Below are 17683 nucleotides of genomic sequence, written 5' to 3'. Positions count from 1 at the left end.
TACGACCTCTGATTTAGGACAGTATATTGTTTTCTGTTGTCAAGGTAACTGCGCAGCCAGTCAAGGAGTACTCCATTAATTGTCCAGGCCTGGGGTTTGTTTCTAAGTAAAGAACCAAAAGATTTAGATGAATCAGGAAGTGAGTTATCTTTCTGCATTTTTCTTCTGCTCAGATTTATATCAGTACTAAGGGACTGTGCAATAATTATCAGGAGGGGGGGGCCCTAAAACCAGAGGGGGGGGCCTTAAGTTAAAATAATGGAAAGGAGGGGGGGCTCTACATTAGATTTCTCAAGTAAGTTGAGGGGGGGTCTTAATTAAATTTCACAAATTCGATAATGAATAAATAAACATTTTCCAACTCTACCTAAAGGAACACGGTTTACCCGTCAGCGGAGGGAAAACAGGGGGCTGTTCTAGGGGCTGGGGAAGCTCAAGGTAAAGAAAACCCGGGTGAGCAGCAATCTAGCAGTTCCGAAGACCAAGAAGATAATGAACAATCAGACGATTCGGAAATTGACGATTATGAAGAACAAAGTTTCGAGGTGCTCTTCATCCCTGACGACGCAGTGGAATGCGTTGCAGTACGGTGAATAAAGGTACGGGTTAGAGGGGAGGGGGGGGGCACATCATAATTTTGAGAGAACGTGAGGGGGGGTCAGAGCTAATCTTGACGCTGCTGGAGGGGGGACCTATCTAATTTTTCCTTTGGTGAAGCTCATTTTAGGACCCCCCCTTCCTGATAATTATTGCACAGTCCCTAACTTAAAATGTATGCTGCACTGTGGATGAAAGAATAGATTGTAGAACAGGGGGACTGGTAATTAGTCACGTTTCGTCGGCCACGAATACAAAAGACCCCCAGCAGACAAGTGAAGAACGAAGTCACAGGACCGGTCCAAATTCAGGCCCATCTCAGCTTGAAAAGATTGGAATTCAGCATTTTAAATTAAAGGGGCAAATTAGTAGCGTATTTTTACGTTACCAGTAGTTCCTGAAGCTTTTCAGCTGTAAAGTATAGGTCAGCCTTGCTTCCTCAACACGAGACAATGGATGACAACGTTGTCGTTCCGAGGCCGAGCGAAGGATTATCGGTTGTGTCTTCGTTATCTGAAGTCAGCGAGCAAATCGCTATCGCCGAGCACATCCCGACTGAACACGAAACGGCTGCAAATGCTGTCTTCCATCCAGGCGAAGAGGCTTCGAGTGCGAATGTTGGCGGTCATCCACAATGCGAAGTGCAAGTCGTAAAAGTCGCGAACGGGAACGTTAGCCTTAGTTTCGCTACACCCGCTCCGTCGGCAACGCACATTCAAAGTTCACAGTCTACTCTGCAACCTATCCAGGAAGTTATTGCAGACAGTCCAGCTCATTCCACAAGGTCGTCGAGCCCGAATTTGCAAGATTCACAAGCCGTTGCGGCAATTCAACATGGGGAGCAGGATGAAATTTCCACTGGGAATCAACATGACGAAGATTCGCCTTTATCACGGGCAAAATACGACACCCAGGGAAAATCGCCGTGGGATGGAGCTTTAAACACGGAGGTTCTCATTGTTCGCTGTAGAAACGAATCGGCAGAGCTGTATAAAAACAAGTTGGGATCCGGAGGCCGTGGGAAGTGCATAAAGGTGAGAAATGGGATATTGAGTCCATATTACGGGCATTGTTTTCGTTTTGTTAATTGCGTGCGTGTTAAGAGACTATTGCAAGACGAAACTCCTTTGTTGTGCGTGTGAATTAAATTGTCGTCAAAGTGTTTTTGAATTGTGTATTTATCCAGCAAAGGAATAACTTTTCCTAATATTGAGAGTGAAAAGCGTATTTTAATCTTTTTCTGTTCTTCCTTACTGGGATTGGCAGATTTACTGTTGAGTAGAAATATTATAATGATAGTGATATATTGCTTCGGGTGAGGTAATATGTTTAGATTTCTCTCCCATGAGAAATGGTGGGGTTTGGACAAAACTCTGACCTCCCTCTCAACCCATTAGTCAACTCCTCTCCCCACTGACCACCTCATAGCTAAGCCCTGAAAATGTCACTAAAAATAATGAAAAATTCATTTCTTTTAAATTGAGGTGGGGCCCTTATCCCTAAAATTCCTGGGGCAGTTATCCCTTATCCTTAAATTACTTGGGTTTTGGAATTTGATAATAAGGGGCAATTTTAAAGTGTAAAGCGACCCATTTTTGAAGAGATAAACTAATACACAAGCGGTTGACCAAATTAAAGAGCTTGGGAGCAAATCTTGGACATCTTGCCTAAATTTTGGACTGATAAATGATGCATTACTGTTCATCACTAGTTGCCAGGGATGTAAATCCTTTGATAATTATTTTGTCAGTTATCCCTTCTCCTGAAAACTCCTAATAGTGGCAGAATGTATACTGATGTGCAAAGAATTATTGTGTTGGTATATACACACTAAGAGATCTCAGCAACACTTGATCTCAACATTTGCAGAACAAAAAAATCGATTTAATTGACATCTCATTTCAACTAGCAAAAATTAATGGTCATTATTAACACTGTTGAAATCAGCAACCTAAATCGACAGTCTCCTGGTTAAAACATTTTCACTGTTCGATCAAAGTTTAAGAAGCTCATTTGAAATGGAAATTGAAAGCAATAATCTGGAAAACAAAGTTAAACACTGGTTGGCAAAAATTTGAAGTCTTCTCTTACCTTTGAAAACTTTCAGGCCAAGTTTTGTGGCTCTCTTTGTATTCTCAGCATTTTTGATTCAGAAATATTGGCAAAACGCGAGTTTACGCCGGCCATTTTGATGCATTATGTGACATTTCACATAAATTAGAGTGCGTATAGTTGACTGCAAGTCTTTTTTAAAGTTTATGTTCTGCTACCATGGGAATTGCAGAAAAAACAGGATCAGGCATTTATTCATTGAAATGAAGTGGACTGTTCATTATTTCCCAGTTGTACACTTGACACATGTGACTTGCATTAGCCTCCCATGCAGACGTTCGTAGGGCTTCATCACATGTTCCTCCCCCATGACTTTTCGTTTCAGCAGATGGTCATGGGGAAGGAGTGCATGACAAAGCCCTAAGAACGTCTTTGTGGGAGGCTAGACTTGTATGGGCTTTTACAATATTGTTGTCACCCTTCCAAAATTTGAACAAGACACCTATACTGTAAGGGTATAACCATGGGATGCACAAACAGTTAACACAAATTGCCCCGCAGTTAAGGTGAACTACGGGTAAACGTCTGAAAAAGGGGAGAGATTTTCCAGAAAGATACATCCGTAATTTAACTAACAGGTATTTGTTGTTAAAACAGAAATAGAGGTTATCTCTTATTAGTAGTTCTCTTCTAAATTTGCAAATGGAAACAATGAGGGCCCCATTAGGGGTTATCAGAATACAGGATATTTAGGTAAAAAATTATAGGGATATGGGACATTCGAGGGGAAAATTAACAGGTTACAGGATATTTAAAGGAGAACTGAAGATAAAAATGGAATATTTTTTCCTTTGCCAAATTTGTAGTGCCTGGCTTAGGGCGCGTTCGATTGACCGTATTCCGGAATAGGAATACATGGAATAGAGGTTATAAATCCTTGGTTTTTACTGAGATTCACATTAAAATTATCAAACACTGGCTAAAATGCTATTTTAACATATCTTTATTATCCTTGTTGCTTCAAAAGCGCCAGATATACCGTTTTAAATCATCACTCCACATATTCTCATTCCGGAATAGGGTCAATCGAACGCACCCTTAGTTAAAGGGAATATTTGAATATTTGAGGGGTTCCTTGCATTTTGACGTCTTTATGAGGCCAGAAAGATCAGTGTTGATCACTCGATGGAAGTCCTCCATTTTGGCTGTACTATAGCAGGCTTGGGCGCTAAGCATGATGTCATTGCGCACGCTTGCTTGAACGTGGGAAACTTGAAAAATGGTTCAGTGCGTTATTGTGGGCTGTTCTAACAACTCTCAGACACCAGAAGAGTTATAAGTTTTCATCGTTTCTGTGTTTAAAATGAAGTCCTTCTCAAAGAATGGATCATCCGAATTTACAGTAGAAGGAAAAACTTGCCAAATATCTAGCACTGTCACATCTGTTCGGATCATTTCAAACCCTCCTGTTTTGAAGGTGTCTTGGCCACAGTGGTCGATGTGACAGTTGCATATAATTGATGAAATGTTAACTGTGTGACTCCATCGATTCCATTTATACCTAGTGAGTAAGCTATGTTTTCTTTATTTGGGAGATTTCAGTAGAAAACCCGGCGCCAGAGAAGTGAACCGAAAAATTGATTTGGTAAGCAACTCAGATGTAAACTAATCGATAAGCCAACGACCAATATTGATTTTTTTTTCTGAAGATATACCAATTTGTCACTCAGTTGAATTCAAATTGATATGGCAGCGAACAATATTGATTTTCTTACGTCTCATTTTCTGAAGTAATGCCGCAACGTAATATGTTGAAATATCCTTCGACTTTTCTTCGTTTCGATGGGATTGATACTCATTCCAGTCGTCAGAATGTGTCACTGAGCCATTGCTTGGTGGAAGACTTGAGGTGCCATGTGTGTTGAAATGAATGCGAAGAGATATTTGCTTGTCGATCTGCCAGGTTCACAGGTCCACTTGTATTAGGAAAGGAACAGGCTGTGAGATAGCTGTGGACAGTAACAACTGTGTTCACCTACATGTATTAAAGGGCGCAAGCTACTGCTCTTTTAGTTTGTTATTATTATTTCATCATTCTATTGGTTATACTCAATACCTATAAGGTATACTTATAACATATTTAAATGCTAAAGGTAAAAGGTGCTTAAATGTAAAAGACAGGATTCAAACCACTTGATAGTTGTTTTTAAAAAGTTGAGAAATATCCAGATGTTTTCGGTATCATTTTGTTGTAGTTGAACAGTGAAGCATTCGTTTACGATAAGAATCAAACACAAATTCATTCTTTCCTAGCTAAATGGCTATCCTCTGGTACTTCATAGGCTTTTTTAAACTTCGTAAAAAGTTTAAAGGAGGCGAAAACACCGTCTGCTGATTATTTTCACCTGGTTCTATTGCATCTATAAAATGCAACTAAATACTTGTACAGCATGTTTCCTGATCCGTTCCAGGTTGAAAAGTTTTGGAAACAATCCTTGTTTTTACTTATCTCAAACTGAGGCATTCATATGAGCTGTTTACATAGTTGAGGACCCTTCTGATATTTAAATTGACCTGGTGTAGCCTGCCAATGATGATGCAATTCTTTTTAGATAAAAATCATTATTTCCCAACAAGATCAGAAAGCAACTGATCGCAACAGAACTCTCATTTTGTAAGCAATGTATCCTCAACTTCTTCACAGTTCTCCTTTGATTTTATAGAGTTCCAGGTGCAAGGCATTGACAGTTGGCAAAAAATGTACCGGTACTTTAAGAGTTTGACTGTTAAATTAATTTTTTTTGTTCTACTTCTACACAGTATCAAGATCACTGGATGACGCCATCAGAATTTGAAGCTCGCTGTGGAAGAGCATCTTCAAAGGATTGGAAGCGTAGCATTCGATATGGTGGACGTACGCTTCAATCTCTGATTGAAGATGGTGTGCTTGTTCCGCACGCTATTTCCTGCACGTGTGCAACCTGTTGTGATGATGACACATTGGTGAGAAAGAGAACTTAGTATTTCCCTATTTACAGTACTGTGCAAAAAGAATGCAAACGAATTTCGCGCTTTTCGGCACTTTTCGCTACTTTTCGACGACATATAACGAAATTTCGGGTGAAACGAATTTTCATTCGAACTTCGTCGAAATTTTGAAACGCCTATTGTTTCAATCAAAACGAAAATTCGCAACGGCCGCTCGAATATTCGAGCGAAATTTCGTTTGTAACGTAGCGAAATTTCGTCGTGACATGGCGAAATTTCGTCCTGACAATGCGAAATTTCGAGAGTGCTTATTGAACATTCGCAGCGAGCATTTGCCTTTTACAGTACATTTAAGTTAACGTTAGAAAAAGGCCAGTCGAAGCCCTCATGAGTGACCAAGCCGGGAATTTGTGAGAGTGGTCGCAACAATACATTTACCTTTATCAAGTTTTGATATGCATTGCAAAGTAACTTCGTGGTCTAAGCTTACATGGAACAACAAATGTAACAGCGAAGATGAATTGTTATCAAATGACGATGTGATTGCTATTTCATAGGGGTACAGTAATATTAGAAAATGACTGAAATTTAATACTTTTCCTCTTAATACATTACTGTCTTTACTGGGAACTGTTTAAGCTATTGTTTAACTAACAAAAGGGCTACCTCATATAATAGCCCAGATATTGGTGGTTACTCGTGTTTGTTCTTTTCCTGTAAACGCATTAAAAACGCACTGACAAAGCTAAATATTTGGTATGTTAAAATGTTGAATTAAACAGGCCTTCTGATAGGGTGCGATTAAAAAATGCAAATTATGCGATTTTTTCAGGGCAGATTGTGCGATTAGAAAGGCCAATTATGCGATAAATAAATTAGATGTAAATTATGTGATTTTTTTCTCATCAATTTTAAGCTTGTTTTATAAGGTTTCAGGTTAAGAAAAACACTTTTTTGCTGCCCTAAAGACATTTTGAACACAAAGGAACAGTAATTACCGGTATTTATCTCGATCGACATGAGTTGGGGTAAATAAAAAATATGAGGTCTTCTACACTACCGGTGCACCACGTTAAAAGTTCAGGGGCACCCAACGTCAGTTTTCGGAAAATATCTGTTCGGAAGACGATTTGAGATCTAGAATTTTCGGAACACTTGTTGTAAAATTTCATACTTGCCTGCCTGTCCTAGGATTTTCGAACAACTAAAAAATGGGATAATTGCCCATTTTAAACAGGTTTTTACCCAAAAAAGGTCACCTAGAATTTTCGGGATCCTTTTTTCTGGCTGAAATTTTCGAAAAGGTAAGTTTTGATCCCTATAATTTTCGGATCACTAGACTTTCAGCTAGGAAATCCGAACAGATCAAAAATTTTTAGGGGATAAAGATATGCCTATATCTACCGTTTAAATACTAAAATACGTTTAACAATGCTATGTTTAAGTGGTTTTGAACTATATTCTCGTTGGGTGCCCCTGAATGTTGAAAGGACACAGCTAGCATGCCAAATGAATGATCGAGGTGCTTGTCAACCACAAACTTCCGAAGATGGTCAATCACAATAGGGACATACCCCCAATTATACGAGAGAAAATAGGCCACGGCTTTCTCTGGCCGCCGGCTCGAATGTTCACCCCGTTTTAATGGTACAAAATCTACGTTCACGTCTTCTTCAAGCCGCGGCTTATATTGACCTGGGAATATATATTCGTATAAACAGTTCCTTTTGCGTATTTTGTACACCGTGGCCAGAGTAAGCCGCGGCTTATTTTCTCTCGTATAAAAGGCCCTAATATTGCACGAGGAGAAAAACATCAGTCCATCGTCCACGTGGAGCGTACCTGTGACGTACTTAATTCTTGCTCGATCGTGAGCTGTCAGATTGGGCGGAAGGTGGGAACTTCCTTCTTCGTCGAAGAAAAAGCGAGCGTTTTCACAACAAACTTATCCATGAGTAAGTTTTTATCAGTTTTCAACGAAAGAAACTACATTTTGCCGAAAAACTTACAACTTCGCTTATTTTTCACAAATCTCTTCTCTAAGAGAAGGCAACTGTGTCATTTCAGTGGTGTGTATATAAGGGTGTGTTTGTGTTGCACCAATAGAAGGAGACTCGTACCAGGTCCCCGACATGAAAAATAAAGCCTTGAACTTCGAATGTTTACGAAATCGAAGGTGACAAAGGTTTTTTAGCCTTTTTCCAAGATAAATCATCTTAAAAATGGCGTATTTACGCAGGAATTTCTAAGAAACGTATTGATTTATGTTTCATTTTATGAATTTTGTGCGTCCTTTTGTGAATTATGCGATTTTTCGTGAATTGTGCGATCGGATGCGATTTGAGGTCGATTGTGCGAAATCGCACCATCGCGTAATATCAGAAGGCCTGATTAAAGTACACGTTAACACATGTATGGATATGAAAGCTAGCACAATTTCTGATTTGGCAGATGCTCAAGGAGCAGTTTTGTGTTACTGACACTAACCTTTTATCACTAGAAGCCTTTGAACTCTTTCTCTTTGTCACTCTCCAAACAGACTTCACATCTTTTCTTGCATCCTGTCAGATGCCATGTTTAAAGGGCTTGTTCAACTTAGCAGAAGACTGTTTTGTGTAATGTTGTGGATGATTTCACAGAAATTTCACAGCACTTTCTCTAATTTAATTGTTAAAATCGCAATAAGTTCAATCACTGTAGTTGTGTGCATAAATCACAATGTTGCAGTTGTGCAACTGCAGACCAACTCTGTATTTCGCATTTGTAAGTGGAGGGCTTGATCTTAAAGTGAAGTAAGGTTGATTTAGACAACGTAAATAATTATTACATGTAGAGGGAGAAGTCAACAATGTAGATGGCACTTGGTTCCAGTGCTGTTCCTTGTTTTTTACTGTTAAAGTGTAGGTGGTAAATTTTCAAAAGTGACTATAGAGTTATCCGCTGCATGGTGGTAGTGGTAATAATAATTCATCCAGGAAGTGCAGGTGTACATGTAGTATTGTACACCTTTTTGTAGTTTTGATATCTAATAGTATAATCTTTTTTTCTTTAACAAAATATTTCTGTCAATCACATTTTACCAGGCTGGCCCTATCAGGTTGTTTGTTCCATACAAACGCCGTAAGCGGGAATCCTCTCAATCCGGGTCACCAGTACTGAAGAAAAGTTTGTCCCTCAGTTCTGAGACTTCTAGACGTGAAGGTACTTGTAACTTTGTCTTGTCTGCCACCATTTACGTTGATTGTTGTCTTGTTTACTCCCATGGAATTGACTTTTGGGTAATAATAATAATAATAATAATAATAATAATAATAATAATAATAATAATAATAATAATATTGAAAGAACAGTCTGCAACGTTGGAGAAATCCATGACAGAGATCAAAAGAAAGCAGAGAAATAATTATATGGACTTAAGATCCAGTCTCAAAAGAATGAACCCTGGCCATAAGATAACGCAAGTGAATGTAGTATTTGATTTTCTATCTGGATATCACACGAACTTGATTAGAAAACTAACAGAAGTTGGACTTACAGAAGGACTAAATATTGTAAGGAAGTGTCAGAAATGGGTCATTTCACAAAACTGTGAGATTGTAAAGAGATTGTACTATTGTTAGAGCGAAGTTACGTAGATAATTGCATAGACTATGTCCGCAATTTTCTTAATTGTAAAAGGATTTTCTGAACTTGAAATAAACATAATAATAATATTAGTAATGATAATAGAACTTTATTTAACGAGGTTGAAGCACATTGATTACTGGTCACCCAGTAGTTTTCATAATGGCCCTCCTACAATTAAAGTAATAAAACATATCGATTAATTAATTAACTACCTTTGTGATTGACCAACTAAATTAACATAATGAACTGCTAATATTACAATATTGATTAATTAACTACTAATAAAACTAAAAAGTTTTACAAATCTTAAAATGATGAATAAAGGAATTCCTGCTACGGTAAAGTTTAAATAAGTAATTTTTAAAATTAGTATGGGAGAGTGACCCAAGTTTGGTATCAAGAGTGTTCCACAAACGGCAAGCACTTGAATGAAACGTTCTAAGGCCAGAGTTCCTTTTACAGGCTGGTGTTGTTATATTGTTATTGGAAACAGATCTCGTGTTATAATTATGGGTATTACTTATATATTCAATGTACTTGTAATTATTAAAATAAGCTGGGCAATGTCCTTGAATTATTTTATGAAGCATGCAAAGCTTCCTAATACGTGTAATATCGTCTATAGGCAGCCAATCTAATTAATTTTGTTAAAAAGCTTTACTGAGTTTTCATGAGTATCAGCATCCAAAATTAGCCTAGCACATCATTTCTGTAGTCTTAAAACTCTTTGAAGATTATTAACGGTACAGTTACCCCAGACCGTACAACAATACTCTAGTATTAGCTTTATGAGGGCATTATATAACATTTTCCTGCAAGCAAAGGTTAAATAAACCTTTTCTCTTTTAGGGAGACATAAGTGTATTCTAGAGTTTTTAATCAAATAGTCAATGTGTAAATTCCATGAAAGGTTTGAGTCAATGACAACTCCGAGCAGCTTTTCTCCTGCCGCTTCCTCTAGTTTGATGTTATCGATATAAATTCCATTGTAGTCTCCCTGCTATGGTTTAGCTTTTGAACAGAACCAACCAGCAGGTGTTTGGTCTTCTTTGTGTTTGGTATCATCCTGTTCAATTTAAACCAACTGTTGGCCTTATCTAGACTATCATTGAGAGTACTTTGAATATCTATACAATTAGTTCCGTTCGACCAGATCGTTGTGTCATTGGCATATATGTCGACTTCGGTATCCTTTAACAAGAGGGGTAAATCATTTATATAAATAGAAAACAGAAGTGGTAGCAATGTACACTGAAGAATGGTGCTGTTAGAAACTTTTGAAGATTTTCAATTCCATGTAATTACAAAAATAATTGCAAAAGAAGGGCTAACACTTTTTTGTTCTCTATGTTACAGCACATGGGTTTATGATGCGATCTGTGAGGTAACTATGCTGGCTCATTTTAAGATTTGTACTTAACACATACAATACATGTACATCAGTACATATCCTTTACATCTTTGTTTTTGCTTTTCACTAGCTTGGGAACTGTGCATTAGTTTTTCAATAGTTACATGTATGTGTGGTGTGAATGGACTGAACAAGGCATCTTGCACATTCAGTTGAATTAATCTAGACTGACCACTTTTAAGCTTAGCGCTGCAATCACAATCTTCCAAACCTTGCATTTGACAACTGCTTTGCCAATGAAATTTATTAAAAAGGTAATTAAAAGGTACTGTACATTGTGGCAGCACCTTCCATGATTGGATCCTGTGGACTTGCTCTCCTTCACTTATGGTATATCATTCCACTTTACATGTACAGGCAGGCACCGTAGAGAGGGAGGGGTTGAGGCTGGGGGGGGGGGGGGGACACTACTCGTACAATGTACATATATATCAAGACCTAGCCCCCCACTTTCAAACACACTCTGCGGTCCCTGACAGGGTACATGTACGTATTTGTTATCAGTCCTACTGTATCTTGCATGTGTATGCACCGGTGTTAAAAGATCAATTTTTTTTTGTGTTTTACATGTAACGCATGAATGCATGTAATGAGGTGCAGGTTTATGGCATTAAAAATCAAAGCCTTGTTACGCATACAGTCATAAATTGCAGACCTGATTTAGCCTTGTTGTCCAATTAGGAGGAGGGGGACCTTGCGTGATGTCCCAAATTACTTGGCGAATGTATGATTTTATTTCTTCCTAGTTGATTTGTACATGTACATGTATGATCATTGATTAATAATTAAAGTTTGCAATTGCAGGTTTTTGTTTTGACAAGCAGTTGCAAAAAGGTTGAGACACTGAATCGAACATTCACCTCTTCTTCTTACGTTGTAAAGCCCCTCTTCCTCCCTCCCCTCTGCCCTTTTTCAATGTTGATATCCTTTAGTATGAATGCCAGATGGAGATGGAAACAATTTTGCTTGGGGGGGAAGGGGGCTTGGGGATGTGCTGACTTGAATGACGCGAATTGTACAGTTATTAACAGTGAGTGTCTCAACTCTTTTTGCAAATGTGGCCAGTAATAATTAAGTTTTGCAATTGCAGTTCTTGTTTTGATGTAATTTATATTATTTTGATGTTACTTACAGTGTTGATTCAGCATCTGGAGCTTTTGCATCTAATGAAGAACATACTGTTATGGATGCATCAGGTAAAATTGGCTGTGGAACACCTAAGAGCTTGCTCATCTCTATGACTAGATTAGAGCACATGTACTTTTTTTACCAGTGGCGTTTTGGATGCATCTACTTGTACATCTATGTACATGATTTTATGTCAATGTGCATATGTGTATGGTCTTATACTCATGTTAGACACATTTTACTGCTATAGTTTGGTTCAGTGGTGTGTACTTGATCAATGTTGATCAATGACAAAGTCATCTCAAGTGATGTAGCTCTCAGTCGTGGAGGTACAGTGCACACAATTGGCAGGTTGGCCCTTCTACAATGTATTTCAGTTGAGCTGCATTCTTTCGGTCAATCTTGTTTTGTCACGCAATCAAGAGAAACGGCTGAATTTAAAGGCTCTTGATTGCGTGACAAATTAAAACACAACATACTCAACAAGTGTACAGCTCGATTAATATAAAACGGACTGCTGGAGGCTTGTTTCTTTGTAAAACAAGTGGTAGATGAATGAAATTTATACCAATATTATGACAGGGGAATAAACAAGAATTTTTATTGTGGAGGATTGTTCATTGGGAAGGTTACATGTATCTGAGTTCTTCTCTATTCAGTACTGCACAGTGCCTCTGTTTATATAATTATTTTCTTTGTCTGACTTACTGGCAGCCCTTGAAATAAGCAACATGTTTTTTCTGTTTTGTCTTCTCTTCAGAATTGCCTGGTGGTCTTGTGACTGTAAGTAGCTGTGTGACTAGTGTTGTACCACCACATACACCTGCCACTCCTCTCACACCCATGATGACTACCTGTCCCCCAGCGATGTCACAAGCTGTTCGGCCTGAAAGTCAGACTATTACTGTAACATTGCCGATTACTCCCCTTGTATCAGCAGATGGAATGGCTGATCAGAGAAGACACTGGTGGCACATTGAGGAGGCAAGAAACCTTCTTTATTTGATTTTTCTACCTCATTATGTATTGAATACGGCAAATTGGCATCTAACCCTTATGCTCAACATAACATCACTTATTTATTTCAGAAAATTACAAGCGAAAATGTAATGCCATTGATAAACATTAATTTTAACAATAATTATCCTGTGAAATTGCGGGTAATATCACCTGATACTTAGCCAATGAGGCCGTAGGCCGAGTCAGCTAAAATCGAGCAATATTCCGCAAGATTGAGCAGGATAATGGTTTTATTATTCAACACATTGATGACAAAGCACAATTTTCTATGTTTATTGGAAAAACTACCATTTTCTCCGCGACGCACAAAATTACGTATATCACAGGATATCTGTTGAGTACACACGACTATTGTTATGCGCGCTATGACCATATTTGGGGATTGTCACAATGGGTTGAATAATAATTCAAAATTTCAACCAGGTATCCTCATTCGCAGTCGTCTGGTCGTCCCAGACGACTAAAAACCCGTCGTGATGAGTATAATTACTCCAAATGTCGTTGGATGAGTAAAGTTCTAAAAAAAGTCTTTTCAAGAATGCCATGAAATGTTATAATATGGAATGTACGTTCGTTCTGATCTCTTTTCGTTCAATGGAAACTTCCAGAAAATAAGGAATAAATGTGCAGCTTTCCTCAGCAATAAAATCTCCAGTTTGGGCTTGGGCACCATCTTTGACCACGCATTATTTTCCATGAAACGATTGCAGGCTCAATTTTCATGTATCTAACCGCTGGCATGGGTGTTAGCAAGTCGAGCAAAGGTGACTCATGGTCTCAGCTGATAATGTGGGGTTAGTTGCAAGGTGTTTCAGGTGTTTCGCCAGCTCCCGGCAAAAAGGAAAACAAGTGGAGCAGAACCTGCTGCTTACGAACCAAAATCTTGGTAGCATATAAAAGGAAGACACTAGACAGGAGCGTTGAAACTTTTGGTCTTTGAATAGTAACTTTGTAAGCTACATTCAAGTACGTTTTGCCTTGGCAGATATGGACCTGTAAACCGGGTTCCCACGGTGCAAATAACATCATACTCCGGAGTCAAAATTCGTAATTTCTGACGAGAGCATAAAGTAAAATGCGAATGCTCAAGTTACAAGTAATTTTATCAACCATTTTCTATACTTCCGCATTTTTGCCCGGGCAACCCAAAATTATTTATCCGGGAAAGTATATCATAAGATGGATGTACATACAGTGTATTTGCCCCGCTGGTGAGTTTGAGAAAAAAAGAATATGGAATTGCTTGCTTCAAAACGTGCTGCACTCTTAATTTGATGCATGATTTGGACTAGAATGAAAGCTTTGTATTTTAAGTCAAAGAGCTTGCATTTGGTGGTGGAGGTGACGTTTTTGAACTACTGCTCTTGTAGTCAACTGCAAAAAACTCCACCAAAATATTTTCAGTTTACAAAGGGCATGAAAGGATGGTTGTATTTATTATATCCATTTTCAACGTAGAATTCAGTCTTGTAATCTTATTGAATTTTTGTGGTCTCACTGAATGTACTTGCAGATGGTGAACTCGTTACTGAATACCGCTCAGCAGTTAAAGGGAATGATTGAACATGCTAAGATACAGGCTGAGGCAGCCAAAGATGCTGCTATAACACAAGTGAAACTACAGGCTGAAGCTGAAAAGAAAGAGGTCAGGCAGCATGCCCATTTTTTATTTCCCTTTTTAAAAATAGCCAGGTAAATATTGTGAAGAACAAAGAAATTTCAGAACTTAAAGAACCTACAGTGTATGACTAACTGGCTTTTCGGGTTGCATGTACATAAGATTGATGCAATTATGTGAAGATATCCAGAATATTCAGTCGTCTTCTACAGTTCATTTGTTTCCCAGCACTGTAACGACCTCTATTTCTAGGCCCCAGAGGCATACTGTACAGAAGCATTAAATGTTTTAGTGTGGAAAGAAGGTTACTACATGTTGTTTATCTGATAGACAAAATTTTATCTAAACTTTTTGCGTTTGGTGAAGGAGAACGCATGTTAATCATGCCCTTTGTCGAAAGACATGTTAGTCACCCAGGTATCAGTCGATTTCATTCGAGCCAGTTCACATTTTGGCAGCCAACTAGGGACATCTGTCTATTATACACCTCTTTCACGATGGTGGCCGAATAAAATATTCGTCTGTCTTAATGCTAATAAGTCTTTCTAGCCTTGCTACAACCAGCAAATTTCAAAAGAATGTTTGTTTCAAAGGTGGGCAGTACATGTAGGTCTAACTAACACAAATACAAATGAGCACCTTTTGTGGGATAAAAATTCTCATATTGTGAAGCATCTTAGTTTTTCTAAAAATTGTCAGGATAACTGTGATGTTTCTTGCTTCAAAATTATTGATAATGCTACTTCTTTCTATCAACTCAAAATCAAGGAGAGCTTCCATATTAGCGGTTTGAAACCCGAACTCAACAAACAAGTTGATCATGTCAGTTTAGCATTACACTATTAAACTTTAAACCGTTATGTCATTTGTGTTCTCTAGAATATTGTCGGTTCATTTGAATAAATTTTACCTACTTGTAACGAACATTTAATCTACAAAGAATCATTGTACCACGAAACAGGCTTGTAGGGATGAACTTGTAGTTTTACTTGTTGTTTTGTTCAATATATACTTCGCTCTACTTCTATGTATTGAGCACTGTTTTGCGACACATGTTCCTTAAAGTCAAAAGGGTGGTTGTATTTTAAAAATATTAGTAACACTTGTGCTATCCAGACCATTTAGAAATGCAAAAGAATGTAAAAAGGTGGTTGCCATGAATTTTATGAAAGTTGTCTATGTGCAGGGTGTATCTTGAGCGTTTCACCTGAATCTGAATGTGAATGCAAATGAGGACAAATTGCTCTAGAAATCAGTGCATGCGCAAAGTGGCTGTTTATGTTATCTCTTATGTAACTGAAGTGTGATAATGTAATAAGATTTCTATCGAACAAAAAGACAGGTGATCATTAATACGCAGGTGATGATATATAAATTATTCATGAAACCTGCGCAATATAAATGCAAATTATTATTATTAATTATGAAAGAATTGTGAAATTGTGCAGTCTTCTATTTTACATGTAAGTTTAGGGCCAACTCTTCTTTGAATATACATATGTTACGTTGTTTCACCTTTTTACAGCAGTGCACCATGATTTTTTTCAGGGCGTCAAGTTCCGATTTTCTCCTATTGTTCTCTATTTTTTGACCTCTGTCTTTCCTATTTTCCTTTTTCCTGAGTGTTATTTGTCACTTGACGTCCTCTTTTTTTTAAGATGTGCATAATCCATCTCACGGCTTATCGCTTGAATTTTTCTCATAGGCATTAGCACAAGCTCGTATGAACTCGCTAATGCAGTTGTCTCGGGCGCTGAATGATGCTCGACTGGAGAAAGAAGCTGCTGTTGCACAGGCAGTAGCCAATGCCAAAGCAGAGAAAATGGAGGCTGCTGCTGATGAACGCCAGGAACAATTGATCAAGGTTTACATATACAATGAAGCAGTTCATGCTTCTTCCTTAATTGTTTTATTTGCAAGGACGGTTGCAGTAAATGGCTACATGGCAATCTCAAGTAGTTGGAAAAGAGCCGATAAAGCAAAAAAAAGTCCAGGCTTTGGTAAAACTTGAACCCGTGGCCAACGCAACAGATACAATGCAGGCCAGAGATAAACGTCCGCGTTTACGCGTTTTTAAAGCGTTTATAAAAGGGCAAGGCTTTTCTTTCTCTCACACACATACCTTGTAGACAAATTCTGTGATCGCTTTATCTAGTCATTGAAATTGCAAATAGCTCAATTTCGATATAGTAAAATTCACTCCCAAACAAAAGACACCATCTCGAGGCTCTGGGGAATAAACTCATACAAATCCTTATATTTATTCCCCAGAGCCTCGAGATGATGCCTTTTGTTTGGGACTGAATTTTAATATATCGAAATTGGTCTATTGGATCTTTTAATTTGTAATCTTCAGACTTTTGTCCTCAAATTGTCGATGATGATTCTAATCTGTATTGCTTTGTATTTTTCTTAGTCACTTAATGGTGGTGAAGGTGAAATACCCATGGAGGAAGCACCCACTGTTGCAGAGGAAGTCGAGAAGAATGGAGTTGATTAGAAGCCTGCTCATCAGGTGCCATTGAACTGTACTGTGGATCTGCTTACTTCAGATACACATTAAACAATTAAGAGAGGTTACTCTCCCTCCCAGCTATACTGCCTCAGTTTCGCTGAATAGTGAGGTCTTGTACGTGAATGTAGTCGGCAGTGGACGTGTATTTGCTGTCTGGTCACTCTCTCTCTCTCTCTTTCTCTCTTGTATCGTATTCCCTACATTTTCAGTGTCCCTTTCTGTTTGGTTTGTCTTCGTTGTGGTTTTGTCAAACAGGTAAAAGTACAATGTACAGTCAAAGACGTTTCATATTATACTTTTGTCTCATCATCTGTTCATCATGGATGAAATTTTTACTCCAGACAGTAGATTTTGAAATTTCAAACCAGGCGCAAGAGACTGGTGTTCTTAATGGCCCCATCTTTCAAAAGTGACTAGGGCAAATGTTTTTGAACTCGCTGGAACTTTGTCATACGGAGATTGGTACATTGTCGTGAAATTGGCTCAATGCTAACTTTGTAAAATAAACATTCTTTTTGTTTTCACTTGACTTCGAGTGCTTTTTTTAAACCTTGCTTGCATTCTCGTTATAAATTACGCCTTGCTGATTAATCAGCTGGGTCAAACGTCAGACAGAGTACCGAGTAGGCCATTTGCACTCCGTAGCACTCCGCTAGTGTTACCGTTCCCTCTGGACTTTGAACACGTTGAATAAAGGAAGCGTTCAATCGTTCCCGGCAACTTCAGT

At 38.3% G+C, this 17683-nt stretch overlaps 1 protein-coding gene across 1 annotated transcript; it reads left to right on the top strand.

Annotated features, from left to right (window-relative positions):
* The first annotated feature begins 868 nt into the window (after positions 1-868).
* Positions 869-17480, top strand: LOC138042877 (deformed epidermal autoregulatory factor 1 homolog). Its single transcript, XM_068888927.1, has 9 exons — positions 869-1631; positions 5470-5652; positions 8721-8838; positions 10621-10648; positions 11810-11871; positions 12564-12787; positions 14337-14468; positions 16147-16305; positions 16858-17480. Exons 1-9 carry the CDS (start codon positions 1050-1052, stop codon positions 16939-16941), a joined length of 1572 nt encoding a protein of 523 aa, XP_068745028.1. The 5' UTR covers positions 869-1049; the 3' UTR covers positions 16942-17480.
* Positions 17481-17683: the final 203 nt, after the last annotated feature.

This window comes from Montipora capricornis, chromosome 3 (genome assembly GCF_036669925.1).
Source record: "Montipora capricornis isolate CH-2021 chromosome 3, ASM3666992v2, whole genome shotgun sequence".
Lineage (NCBI taxonomy): Eukaryota > Metazoa > Cnidaria > Anthozoa > Scleractinia > Acroporidae > Montipora > Montipora capricornis.
The sequence above is the reverse complement of the archived record's forward strand: the minus strand, read 5'-3'. Positions and strand labels throughout refer to the sequence as shown.